General features: G+C 43.5%; 1 protein-coding gene across 1 annotated transcript in view; it reads right to left on the bottom strand.

Annotated features, from left to right (window-relative positions):
* LOC132817571 (thrombospondin-type laminin G domain and EAR repeat-containing protein-like) overlaps positions 1 to 14,269 on the bottom strand; it is an 87,523-nt gene that overhangs the window by 27,152 nt on the left and 46,102 nt on the right. The window contains exons 7-8 of the mRNA XM_060828081.1: positions 10,832 to 11,064; positions 8,876 to 9,062 (exon numbers count right to left, since the gene is read on the bottom strand). Coding sequence (XP_060684064.1) covers positions 8,876 to 9,062; positions 10,832 to 11,064 — 420 coding nt within the window. The remainder of the gene's footprint in view (positions 1 to 8,875; positions 9,063 to 10,831; positions 11,065 to 14,269) is intronic.

The raw sequence follows: 14,269 nt of genomic DNA, 5'->3' as shown, positions 1-14,269 counted from the left end.
TCTGTGCACAAGTCTTGGAGTGGAACTTTGAATCCATGGCCTTCTGAGTCAGACACAAGAATGATGAGCTGTAACTGATAGTACACAACAGAAGCTGGTGGTTGCTGAATATACGTATGCAAGTGCATATATGGCCCCAAGTACAACTATGGCTGTGAATGTATGTGACTGCAGCCTGTGATTACATGTCTCATTCCATGTGAGAATTGAGATGCAGAGGAATGCCTGAGAAAGTCATGCAGATTAGAAACAGACCCTTCGGTCCAACCAGTCCATGCTGAACATAATCCCAAACTAAGCTAGTCCCAACTGCCTGCTCCTGGCCCATATCCCTCCAAACCTTTCCTGTTCATGTACTTATCCAAATATCTTTTAAACATTGTAATTGTACCCAAACCCGCTACTTCCTCATTCCACATGCGAACCACCCCTCATTTCTTTTTTAAATCTCTCTCCTCTCACCTTATAAATAGATTCCCCAGTCTTGAAATCCCTATCCTAGGGAATAGACAACTACCACTAACTCTATCCATACCCCTCGTTATTTAACAAACTTCTACAAGGTCGCCTCACAACCTCCTGTGCTCCAGTGAAAAATGTCCCAGGCTATCCAGCCTTTCTTTCTAACTCAAACCTTCCATACCCGGCAACATCCTGGTAAATCTGTTCTGAACCCTTAATAGTATCCTTCCTATAACAGAATGACCGGAATGGGACACAATAATCCAGAAGAGGCCTCACCAATGTCCTGTACAACCTCAACATGTCATTCCAACTCCAATACTCAAAGGACAGAGCAATGAAGGCCAAGTGCCTTTTTAACCACCCTGTCTCTATAAACTTAATGGAAATTGGAGATTTAGAGGAAATAAAACAAGAAAATCAGTTTGCAGAAGAAGGACAAAAACACACGAAGCAACATATTTAAAAATTGATTTGAAAATGCTAGCAATGACACAATTCGGAATCTGCTGTTCAAATGGATATTTTATTATGCAGTCTCAATGTCTAGCTAACAAATTGTTGTAGTCTGTTATGGCATTTAATATAAAAACAAAAAGGTAATACTCAGTATGACTTGATTCCTCCCCTGCTTGAGACTGAGGTGTGGTGAGATTGATTTAATTATAGTCGTTTGGTGGTACAAAACCTAAATCTTGCTGAACAGAGAAACGTTGCTGGAGTTTTCAACTTGCACTCATCAGGAAAGACACATGAACACCAAATAAACTATTGTCTTTTGAATTTTGGCACTGATGCACTTGTCTTGATGAATGCAAGACAAAAGGCATGTCTTTCTCTGCAGTGGTATTGATTTAATTATTTAAGCCCCTCAGCCTAAAGCTGAAATTGAGAACGATTGTGATTTGTGATTTGCTTGCATGTGCGTCTCTGAATCTACCCTGTCTACTCGTCCTGTCAACAGTTTCAATATTTATTTCAACAGAATACCAACGAAGGCTGATCCCCCACTGCCTCCACAGACCACCTCATTGCCTCTCCAACTGTCTCAAAAAAAGCAACTGAGGGTTGGCATAAGCAAAGCATTCAAAGACTTTTCCAGCTTTTGTTCTGACTTGCTGTTCTGCAACACATTGTCTAGTGTGCAATGCTATGAAACTATTTCCCTGAAAGGTTAGCAATTATTTTAGAAGTTCTGCATCATTGTGTCATGTCATCCCAACACGAGTATTTCTTTGATAGACCCAGGCAGCCTGGATTCAAGTGTCTGGTTGAAAGCTTTTAAGCCTCACTCTGTCTTTACAAAATCCAAAATGAATTCAATTATTATCAGAGTCTGACAGTTTTGACCATTTATCTCAAGAAAGGGAAGCTTATATACCTGCAGCATCTTAATGTAACTTTAACATGTCACAAAGCATGATGCAATGAAGTCATTGAGCCATAGTCATTGATTCATACAGCACAAAAACAGACCTTTCGGTCCTACCAGTCCATACCAACGATTACCCCAAATTAAACTAGTCCCACCTGTCTGCGCTTGGCCCATATCCCTCCAAACATTTCTTATTCATGTACTTACCAAATGTTATGATTTGGAGATGCCGGTGTTGGACTGGGGTGTACAAAGTTAAAAATCACACAACACCAGGTTATAGCCCAACAGGTTTAATTGGAAGCACTAGCTTTTGGAGCGCCGCTCCTTCATCAGATGGTTGTGTCCACACAATTACCTCGATTATCTAAAGGCCTTCGTTCATTCCATATGTGAACCACATATGTGTAAAAAATTGCTTCTCATGTCTTTTTTAAATCTCTCTCCCCACCCCTTAAAAATGTGCCCCCAGCCATGAAATATCTCATCCTTGGGGAAAAGGCAACTACCATCAACCCTATCTATACCCTTCATTATTTTATAAACTTCCATAAGGTCATCTCTCAACCTTCCAGTGAAAAGCATCCCAGCCTTTCTTTATAACTTCCATACCAGGCAGTATCTTATTAAACCTCTCCTGAACCTTCTCCACTTTTAATAATATCCTTCCTGTAACTGGGCAGCCAGGAATGGACACAGTGGTGCTTGTTTGCAACTGTAGTCATTGTTATGATGTGGGAAATGTAGCAGCCAATTTTCACACAGCAAGATGCCACACAACAGCATTGTGATAGTGACTGGATGATCTGTTTTCTGGATGTTGATAGAGGGATAATTATTGACTGGGGAGATCAGAAAGAATTTCCTTGTCCTTCTGGGGGAAAACATGATCCAGTGGTGATGTTACTGGACAGTTGTTGGACTGGGGTCTGGCGCGGGTGGTCAGACTGTGTGTGGAAGTCCCTGAGCTCAGCTACTGCAGTGTAATGTTTACATGTAATCTGTTTACAGAGGAATTTCGATTATCTAAAGGCCATGGGCCTTCGTTCAGTTAATCGAATGCCAGATAATTGAATGCTGGATAACATAGGTTAGCCAGGCATTGGGACTTTGCGATCTTGTTCAGATAATCCAAAATTCAGATAATTGAATGCCAGCTAATCAAGGTTCCTCTGTATTTGACTGTAATGACTATCCTTCTAACTATGTCTCATTTCTGTAAAGTAATGCAACTACTTTTTTTTATTCCCCTTTCTATATGTAAAGTTCATACCTAGGTACTTGTACCTAAGATGGCGCCATAAGAGGCAACATTATAAAACTTTTCACTGTACTCCTGTACTTCTGTACTTGAGTACACGTGACAATAAAGGATATTCTATTCTATTCTGTTCTATACTATTCTTTAAGCCAGAGATCCAAGTTAATGCTCTGGTGGACATGGGTTCAAATTTCAAGGAATTTAAACAAACTTAATAAATCTGGAACTGAAAGCTAGTGTCATTCATGGGGGTGACAGTGCAACTATCATTAATTGTTAGGTTAGATTCCCTACAGTGTGGAAACAGGCCCTTCGGCCCAACAAGTCCACACTGACCCTCCGAAGAGCAACCCACCAAGACCCATTCTCCTACATTTATCCCTTCACCTAACACTACGGGCAATTTAGCATGGCCAATCCACCCTAACCTGCACATCTTTGGACCGTGGGAGGAAACTGGAGCACCCGGAGGAACCCCACGTAGACACGGGGGGAACGTGCAAACTCCACACAGTTGCTCCAGGCGGGAATTGAAACCGGGTCCCTGGCACTGTGAGGCAGCAGTGCTAACCACTGAGCCACTGTGCCACCCCACTTGTTGTAAAGATCCACTTGATTCACAAATGTCATTTAGCAAAGGAAGTCTGCTGTCCTTACCCGAATTGGCCTATATATAACTCCAGACACACAACAGTGTGACTGACTCTTAACTGCCCACTCAGCCCATGTGCAATTGGAGTGGGCAACACATGCTTGCCTTACTAGTGATACTTGCACCACATGAATGAATAAATCAAATAGAATGGAATTCTGTACCTATTTTACTGTTTTTAAAAAACTATTTAAACCATAAATTCAATAATATGAAGGTGCAAATATTACCATATCCGGTGTGCAAATACCTGGAGTGTTACATCACTCATAACTACACTACAGTCTGTGTTTTGAACTAAAAACCTATTAGCCCACAGCCTATGGTGCGATCTGAGAAATCAATGTTACATACGGAAGCCTCAGACACCTGAATTAAGAGCAGTGGTAGATCATTCGGCCTCTCTGCTGCTCCACATTCAATAAGATTGTATCCCCAAAATTGCATTCCTACTTGCCCCTGCTAACCTTTCATTAGGTCCCCTCTCACCTTGCCTATTAAGTATCTATCCACCTTTGCCTTAAAAATATTCAAGGACTGTGCTTCTACCTTTTCAGGAGGAGCATTCAAAAGACTCATGACATTTGGAAAAAGAAATGGTCTCATCTGTATTTAAAATGGACCGCCACTGATCTATCAAACAGTGACGGCCGAGTTGTGGATTCTCCTACAGAGAAACACATGATCCGCATCTACTCTGTCAAGACCACTCAAGGAGTTATATGTTTCAATTGAGTTGCCTTTTACTTTTGTAAGCTCCAGCAAACACAAGCAAAAGACAACCTGTCCAAATCCAGGTATTAGTCATTTCTCTGAACTGCATCCAACACATTTACATTCTTCTTTAAGTATGTCGACACACACTGTACAGGGTAGTCCAGATGAGATCTCACCATTGCCTTTTCTGACTGAAGCATAATGTCTCTATTTCTGGATTTAATTGGCTTCATGATAAATGATAACATTTTATTTAGCTTTCCTAACTCTGGCTGTACCAACCTTTTAGTGACTCGTACATTAGGAAACCCAGATCCCTTTCTATGTCAGTACTATGCAATCTCTCACTATTCAGAAAATACCTGTTTTCTTTATTCTTCCTGCCAAAATAGGCAAGTTCACATTTTCCCACATTATACAGGATGTCCTCTAATCACAAATGTCTGACTTACGAACAGTTGTACTTATGAAGGTGATCCACACAGGGTGTAATTTTAAAGATCTACCACGTTACCATTTCCTGTACTTATGAACAGCTATGTTATATTGTCATGCATTGTGTTCCAACATGTGTCCAAATCAACTCACAAACAGACTTAAGAAGAGGTATGCCTGTACTCCATTCCTGCAGCAGTGTTCCTGAGGCTGAGTTCCTAAATTCCTGTGGCTAGATTTTTATTTTTACAAGGAAAAAGTAACAGAACATCTCTTTCCCAAGTCACTTAGCTAATTTCCTCGATTGCAAGCCAGGTTTGAAAATGGTTGATGCTAAAGTGATGAAAGTAGGTGGTTTTGGTGATGGGGAGGTTATCATGTCAAAAATCTAGCTCAAGTTTGTAAAATTCCTGCAGTGTGGAAGCCAGCCATTTGGCCCATCAAGACCACACCAGCCCTCCAAAGCCATCCCATTCAGACCACCCCCAACACTCAATTATGGTAAACCTGCATTTCTCACAAAGGTAGTGGCGTGGTTGAGACAGCTGGTGGTGAGGTAGCAGTGGGTGCCATTGCATGCATGTTGCTCCTGTCAGTATCTTTTAGCTTGGTGTTGTCAAGGGGTAGCATCCACAAACAGCAGACATACTAAACTGTCTTTAGCCTTTTGTCTGCATGATTCTGAAGAACAATGTCTAAGTCGTCATCCAATAGGATGCCCATCAGCCATGATTGAATGGCAGAGAGGACTCGATGGGTCGAATGGCCTTACTTCCACTCCTATGTCTTATGGTCTTAGGACACCAGCAAATTCTATAATGAATCAACAATTGCAATAGATGGCCCCTGGTCTTTCTGAATAAAATATTAATTATGTCCTTTCAGAAAAGTCTAATATGGAAGATCACTGTACATTTTACCTTGGGACATTTAACTACATCAACACAAATTATTATGCACATCACTTTTGTACCCAGTACCCATTGGTGAGTCCACCAAAAATATACATAATATTCTGGGAAAAAATGGAGTACCACAGACATGGCTTGAACTGGACACTCTGAGGTACTGCCTTTTCAAAACATCAAACCACCAACAACAGAGCACGCTCAAGGGTAATAGTCAACTCTTGCTCCCAATTCATTTGTCTGTATGAATAAAAATGCCAAATGGAAAGGACAAATCATAGGTAACACATTTCCAAAGGGATTTAGTGAGCCTCCCTTTCACCCCTTACTTGGAAATCGTAGTATTCGGGTAAATTAAACTCAAGAATTGGGTGTAACTCCTGCACACTTTGGGACACCGTAAAGGTTATATGTCAAAGTCTTCCTTTCTCTGCCTCATGAATGTATAATCTGACATTTTCTTTCCTGATTATTCCGAAGTACGGCAAGAACCAGCTTCAATGGGACCAAACTAGGGTTTGAACCTGTTCCTACAGAATCATATAATCACCACAGTGCGGAAAGAGGCCATTTGGCCTATTGAGTCTGCACTGACACTTTGAAGAGTGTCCCACCCAGATCCAGAGCCCACCCTGTTTTGTAACCCCGCATTTCCCATGGCTAATCCATCTAACCTGCACATCTTTGGACTGCGGCAGGAAATTGGAGCACCCAGAGGAAACCCAGGCAGACACAGGGAGAACATGCAAAGTCCACACGAACAGTTGCCTGAAGCTGGAATCGAACCCGGCACTGGGAGGCAGCCGTGCTAACCACTGAGCAACTGCCATCGCAAACTAGATGAAATTGCGATTGGTCAGGAGGATGTAAAGAGGTTTTGGGGTGATTTGGACAAGTTAAGTGAATGGGCAAATGCATGGCAGATGCAGTAGCCCTACCACACCATAGGGCTGCTCTCTCCTGACAGAGGGGGTCACCCACGCCTCATGCAGGGGGAAGAGTTGAGAAGGAAAGTCCTATATGGTAACCTCAGCTGGTGTGGGAATTGAACCCACGCTGTTGGTGTTACTCTGGCTGCATTGTAAACTGGCTGACAAGCCAACTGACACAGGGCTTCCTGCTGCACAGGTCACTTCCTGGTGAGAAATGGGGGTGATCTCCTGAAAGACCCGAGGAGAACCCACACATTCCATCTGGCACTTTCAACAGGCAGAGTAACGTGGGATCCACAGCCATTGAAGGCACTCCAAGTTGCTTTCCTGCCTTCCAGGTAATTTGATCACCAGCCAGCACTAAATAGACGCGAGGGCACACCTGCTGAAAGGATCTCTCGGGGATCGCCTTGTGGAGGAGGGGGAAGGCAGCACGCAATGTTCAAATCCCAACCCAAATCCTGTCAACAAATTGCTGACATTGGGCTCTTATGGGTGGTCTCACTGGGGAAGATCACTTTGAGAATGCCTGTCCTGACAGATGCACTCCAATTATTACACATGTACACATGCCAAACTGAAAGATGAATTGACATGCTCCCGGTAGGAAAACCTCGCGGGGTGATTTTCCTCAGTTTACATACTTCATGACCTTTTCGGTTGGTGGGAGAGAAATCGAACCAGTCGTAGGCATTTAGGAGCTTTTAGCTTGAGCACCATGTAAAAAGAGTTAAGAAAGCTGGCTTACGGCTCCAACAGGTCTCTAAATAAATGCATGTGCAGTCTGAACAGGCCCTGACCACCCTGGACCCATGCCAGACCTTGCAGGTGTATACCTCGGCTGCATCAATATATCAGTCAGGTTCAACCCTGTTCCTTGCATTACGCAGCCCGAGATTCTGAGTGCAGACATGGATCCATTGCCTTTATTGAAAGGTGAGTGCAAGAAGACTTGGCCTCCCTCTGACATCAGTCTCTCTCTCTCTGTGAGGAGACAGCTTCTTCGAATGTATTCTGTACATCCAGTACATCGTAGGAGGAGACCAGTCAGACTTTCACTCAGGTTACACTGAGATTGACCTGCATCTTAGCTTTATTCACCTCACTTGGTCCTACATCCCTCAGCATGCTGGTCAAACAAAAAATCCATTGATCTCAGTTTTGAAAATTTCAATTCACTTTGTCCCCTGCTCGAAGCCTCATGAGCTTTTTTAGGGGAGAGCGCTCCATACTTCAACCACCTTTACTGTCGGCGTTCTTCCTGACATCACCCCTGAATGACCTGGCTCTAATGTTAAGGGTATTCTTCCTTATTGTGGATGCATCAATCACAAGACAAAACAGTTTCTCCTTATTTACTCCATCAAATCCTTTAATCAGCTTCGGAACAGGAGGAGGAAATTCAGCCTCTCAAGCCTGTTCCATCATTCAATGAGATTATGTCCAATCTGTGGCACAACTCCATACATCTGCCTTTGGCCCATTTCACTAACCACCTTTGCTTATCAAAAATCTACGTGTCTCAGATTTAAAATTAACATGAACAACTTCTTAATCGGAGCACTCTTTAATCTTCCATACTTCGTGAGGATGCTTCTGGTGCAGTGGTAGTGTCCCTACCTCTGAGCCAGCAGCTCTGGGTTCAAATCCTCCTTATGAATCATAGAATCCCTACAGTATGGATGCAAGCCATTCGGCCCATTGAGTCCACACTGACCCTCCAGACCCATCCCTATTCCTGTAACCCTGTATTTCCCACGGCCAATCCACCTAACCTGCACATATTTGGACTGTGGAACTGTGCTCAGCACTGAGCCACCATGCTGCCCATACTTCAGAGGCGTGTGTTAACATCTCGGAGATTAGAAAAAGTTTCCATACTCGAGGGAATACAAGCCTGGCCTGTGTAACCTGGATACATAATTTAACCTTTCAACATCATTTTCACTTGCCCATCCAAGGTTAGTCCTCTCACTCCTGTAGTGTGGAGTCCAAAACTGGACAGAGAGCAGTAAAGACGGGGTTTCATTCTAGATTTAGACAACTGCAACACAATCATATTCCTCTACTGATTGTCTCAATCGAGGGAGAGAGGAGCTGGCAGCTAGCAACACATGATTCTGAAGAGTGTACCTTCACGATGATTGGCCACAGCAAGGAAAGTCTCCCCATCGATCTGGAAGGCCTCCCAGTCACGGGCACTGTGAGTTGGTAGTCTCTGGTACAGAACAAACCGCAGCCTCCTCTGGCTCCATCTGTAGATGACTGAATACTCCTGGTTCCGTTCATTCTTTTCAAAATTGGCCACGGCCAGGAAAACCTAAGAGGACACGGAGGATCAATAGTGTGCAAGATAGGGGCATGGGTCCCTTTGAGGTTCTCGGGCTCACTTCCATTCCCACAGTCAAAATGTAAATCTTGGAAAAGCCTTTATTAGAAAGTTCCCATGTTAATCAGAGATTTATCCCTGCACAACTCTTGCCCTTCTTTTATAAAGTGATAGAGTGAATCTAAGTGTGTACTCACTGGAACAACAATGCTTTGATCAGGGACAGTTAGGGTTGGGCAATAGCCAGCAAAACCAACATCTAGTGAGCAAATAAAAAATTAACTCCAACCTAAGGATTTGACACAGCTCAGAGCTAACCCAATCTATAACCAAGGATGTGGGGGAGGCAGATTGAACCATGTCTTTCATGGAGTCATAGGGCAAAGGGCCCTTCAGTCCAACCAACCCACGCTGAACAGGAACACTAACTAAACTCATTCCACCTGCCTGCTCCTGGCCCATATCCCACCAAGCTTTTCCTATTCATGTACCCAGCCAAATGTCTTTTAAACACTGTAACTGTACCCACATCCACCATTTCCTCAAGAAGCTCATTCCACACTCAAACCACCCTCTGTGTACAAATGTTGCCTCTTATGACTTTTTAAATCTCTCTCCTCTCTCCTAGTCTTGAAATCCCCCATCCCAGGGAAAAGACAACTACCATTAACTCTTATCTATACCTCTGGTTATTTTACAAACTTCTATCAATTTGCCTCTTAACCTCTTAGGTACCAGTGGACAAAGTCTCAGACTAGGAGAAAGTGAGGTCTGCAGATGCTGGAGATCAGAGCTGAAAATGTGTTGCTGGAAAAGCGCAGCAGGTCAGGCAGCATCAAAGGAGCAGGAGCAACACATTTTCAGCTCCAAAGTCTCAGACTATCCAGCCTTTCTTTATAACTCAAACCTTTCATACCCGGCAACATCGCTTTTCCAGCAACACATTTTCAGCTCTGATCTCCAGCATCTGCAGACCTCACTTTCTCCTAGTCTGAGACTTTGTCCACTGGAACTCTCTCCAGCTTAATAATATCCTTCCCATAACTGGGTGACCAAAATTGGACACAGTATTCTAGAATAGACCTCACCAATATCCTGTTCAACAACATGATTTCCCAACTCCTGTACTTAAAGTACTGAGCTTCGAAATAGAATGTAGAGGAAGAGTTGATGGCAAGTATGGAGGCTCAGTGGTTAGCACTGCTGCCTCACAGCACCAAGGACCTGGGTTCAATTCCAGCCTCGGGTGACTGTCTATGTGGCGTTTGCACATTCTCCCCATGTACGCGTGGATTTGCTCCCACAATCCAAAGATGTGCAGGTTAGGTGAATTGGCCATGCTAAATTGCCTATAGCGTTTATAGATGTATAGGTTAGGTGCATTAGTCGGGGTGAATATAGAGTAATAGGTTAGGGGAATAGCTTTGGATAGGATACTTTTCAGAGGGTCGGTGTGCACTTGTTGGGCCGAAGGGCCTGTTTCCACACTGTAGGGATTTTATGAAGTAGGAGTTGGTCTTGTAGAGAGCTGGCACTGACAGAAAGGACTAAATGGCCGCCTGTTGATTTGTAACTATTCTATGATTGTGCCGAGATCTGTCCTAACATTGTGGCCAGGTTAAAATAATGAAACCAAGTCAGTTAATGCTCATGTGCACAAGCACATTAAGCACCGAGTCAATGAAGGCAATTTCATTTCTTCACCATGCCTATACTTTGTGAAATCTGAAAACATACCATTTACCCTTTTCCCAGCCTACCTCAGGGCCAATGGAGAAGTGTTTCCAGGCTTGGGCTTCATACGTTGTGATGTTCTGATATGGCTCAAATCTCCCATTTAACCACTTGAAGATCGTTGAACCTGGCTGGGGCTTCCTATTGGCTGTGGCGGCAAAGAGTCCAATGTTTGGGATTTCAAAGATTTCCACATCTAGTGTTTCGGAGTTGGTCACCAGATTTTGATAGTTTTCCACATAGTCGAGTCTTTCCTTAGCTGAGAAATGAAAGAAGAAAACATGGGAGTGGTGGGGGGGGGGGGGGGGGGGGAGGTGAGGAGGCGGGGATGTCAGATCATCAATGAGTCCAGTACCAACTGTCCTGTGTCGTTCAACCAATTCAGGATGTAGAGTGCAGCAATGATGGGAAAGCAGGAAATGTGATGGTGCTCTTGACCAACTTTAGCCACTATTTCAAGGAGAGTCCCAAAGTATGAAAGACCGTTTTGTGGTTGTACAACTCGTCATGACCTTGGGGTCCCTAGCAGCATTTTACAGCCAATAAAGCACTTTTTAGTTTGTTGCAATGCGGAAACATGGCGGCCATATTGCACACAGCAAGGTCCCACAAAGACTAACATGTTAGTGGTCAGAAAATCTAAACTTGAGGAAGTTGGCAGAGGGATGAATGTTGAAATACTGGTGAAAACTCACCTTATTTCCAGAAAAATGGCAGCTTGGGAGGAGACATGGAGTTTCATCTGAAAGTCTGCATCCCTAATCATTCAGCATACTCTGAGTTGCAACAGCGGAGTGTCAGCCTGGATTAACATTCTGCAACCTCCAGAGTAAGGTTTGATCCCACAACCTGAGGCTCAACCTGGGGAATTTTAAGCAGAATTGATAGCTCTGGGTCCTCAGCTGGTGACTAGGGCTTAGCCTGCCACCTCTGGCCTGGGAAGTTGTGATTCGATAATGTGTGGCTCATGTTCAGCCAATTAGATTCTTGAGGTTGTGGAGAGGATATGTCCCACCTCCAAGAGGTGCCAGCTAACTAATGATCCTCCAGGGCTCAGTAGTTAAACTGCTGGGTTTGACTGTCTGTGTGGAGTTTGCACATTCTCCCTGTGTCTGCATGGGTTTCCTCTGGGTGCTCCGGTTTCCTCCCACAATCCAAAAAATATGCAGGTTAGGTGAAATGGCCATGCTAAATTGCCCAAAGCATTAAGGGATAATGTGGGTTAGGTGCATTAGTCAGGGGTAAATGTAGAATAATAGGGTAGGAAAATAGGGTGGGTTACTCTTTGGATGGTGGCTGTGGACGTGTGTTGGGCCAAATGGCCTGTTTCCACACTGTATGGGTTCTATGTTTCTGATTCTACTGGTGCAACCACTAGCTGTGGACACTGCTGGGACTGCAGACATCCAGATTATGAGGTAACTGAAGCTGCCTCAGGAGGGCCAGTCAGGAAGATCCCTGCAAGCTGGTAGAGAGGGGAGGTATGCGTATATTCAGGAAGCTGAGGAAGGGGGGAATGGTTTCAACTAGTAGCGGCCCTTTCCACAGAGCCAGAGTACCAGAACATACCTGGCTGCCTCCCCATGTGGCACAGGCAGCCCCTACTACTGGTGAAATAGTGCTGGCACATATGAAAAAGCCAGGAGTTCAACTTGACACCTAACCCACAGCATTTATTGTACCAAAGGAGGTGGGAAGGCAATGGGCAATGCCATCCCATTCCATTTTGCACCAACCCTTTCCCACCTGCCAGCCTGGTTGAGGTGGCACTTTGTTATTCTGACCCTTTGAGCTAAAACTGGCACCTTTAGGGATGAACAAAGCATTTACAAAAATGTCAAGTTTTGAGTGGCTCTTTACTCTGTTCCTGAAAGGTTAAAAATTGACCTTTAGAGCAGGAGACTGAGATGTGTTTGTTTTATTTATTTATATTTTATTTACTTCTATGTTTGTAATGATCCAGACAGCTCTTGAAGCAGACAGACATTACTTTGTCACCAAAACGTCCCCATTCTATCCACAAATGAAATCATCTGCTTTTGAATCCGGGTTTCTAAGCCACACTAATAATTTGCTGCTGTTTCTGCGTGTGTGGTGCAGCTGAAAGCTTCTATTTGTATGGCCATTTCAAAGTTAAGGCCAATTGTAAAGTCTTAAGTTCCCCAGGCTGATTTCTGAAATCATTTAACAATCCAAAAGTAATCATTCTTAGGCTTTGGCGGACTGCCCAATTTGTGTCAATCTCTTCGCTCATTGTTAGTAATCTGCATTGACATAGATGGGTCTTGACATGCTGTTAACCATGTTACTAGTTTTGTAAGCATGTCTACTGCTTCTTAATAGAGACTGTGGAGAGATGTGCATTGAGGTTCCTGCTGACTGTATACATGCCAAGCACAATTTGGTTTGAAGTGCAATTTGTAGTTGTATTTTTCAGAGTGATAGGCATGGAGTCTGTGTCACTGTTTTGAAGACTTTCCCTGAAACCACGAACTGTCTTAAGACAGTTCACCCATCATCTCTGTGCTGATTGACTTAATCCAGTTCCTGGTAGAGGAATGTCTCACCGCTAAAATTCTGGCTGCTGTCTTCAAATTGCTTCTCGGCTTCAGACTGGCCCATCCCTGTTAGCCCCCGAGGCTCAGACATTCTGCATTTCCCATAATTCTGACCCCTTACACTTTCTATACTTGCCATGATCCAACATTACTGTCCATACCTCTAGCTGTCTGGAGTGCTATCCCTAAAAGCTTTTGCCTTTCCACATGCTGGTCCTCCTTAAAGATGCTCTTTAATTCCTTTTCATTAATCAAGTCTTTGGTCCCAAAATCTCCTTAAGGTTTTTTTTGTGATAACACTCCAGAGAAACACCTTGGGATATTTTATGATATTAAAGATGCAAAAGCCATGAAAGATGGGGTTGCTTTTTAAGCAAGTGCCAGACTACATATAATATGATCATCAAACTGCAGTCCATAAATGTAACATTTGTGGGGCTTCAATCGAGTTTTAGGAAGTGAAGAAGCTTTTTTTTTAATGAGAGTGGTGCAAGGAAAAGGTCTTAGCAAAAATAGCCAATGTGGCATCAATTGGTTCATTAAAATGGCAACTGGCTTGAATATTGGAGGGGAATATGACTGATGGTTCTGGAGCATATATTTTTAACTAACCTGTTCAAATGCATTATGACATACCTCTGGAGCAAATGGGAGTGAACCTGGGCCTTCTGACCCAGAGGTAGGGACAAGTCCAAAGAGGTTATAGGGAAACAGAGACAAATAAACAATAAACATAAATATCTATGGAATAGCTTGCTTCCTGACTTGGAATGAAGAAAGATCAATTGAAACAAACTAAAGTTGAGTCATGGACACAAGGGAATTGAATAATCTGAGTTTGAGGATTGGATGATGGCTCTATCGATCTACTTGGGAGAGTAGATGGATATGTTTGAGCTCATGATG

This window comes from Hemiscyllium ocellatum, chromosome 7, assembly GCF_020745735.1.
Source record: "Hemiscyllium ocellatum isolate sHemOce1 chromosome 7, sHemOce1.pat.X.cur, whole genome shotgun sequence".
Lineage (NCBI taxonomy): Eukaryota > Metazoa > Chordata > Chondrichthyes > Orectolobiformes > Hemiscylliidae > Hemiscyllium > Hemiscyllium ocellatum.
The sequence above is the reverse complement of the archived record's forward strand: the minus strand, read 5'-3'. Positions and strand labels throughout refer to the sequence as shown.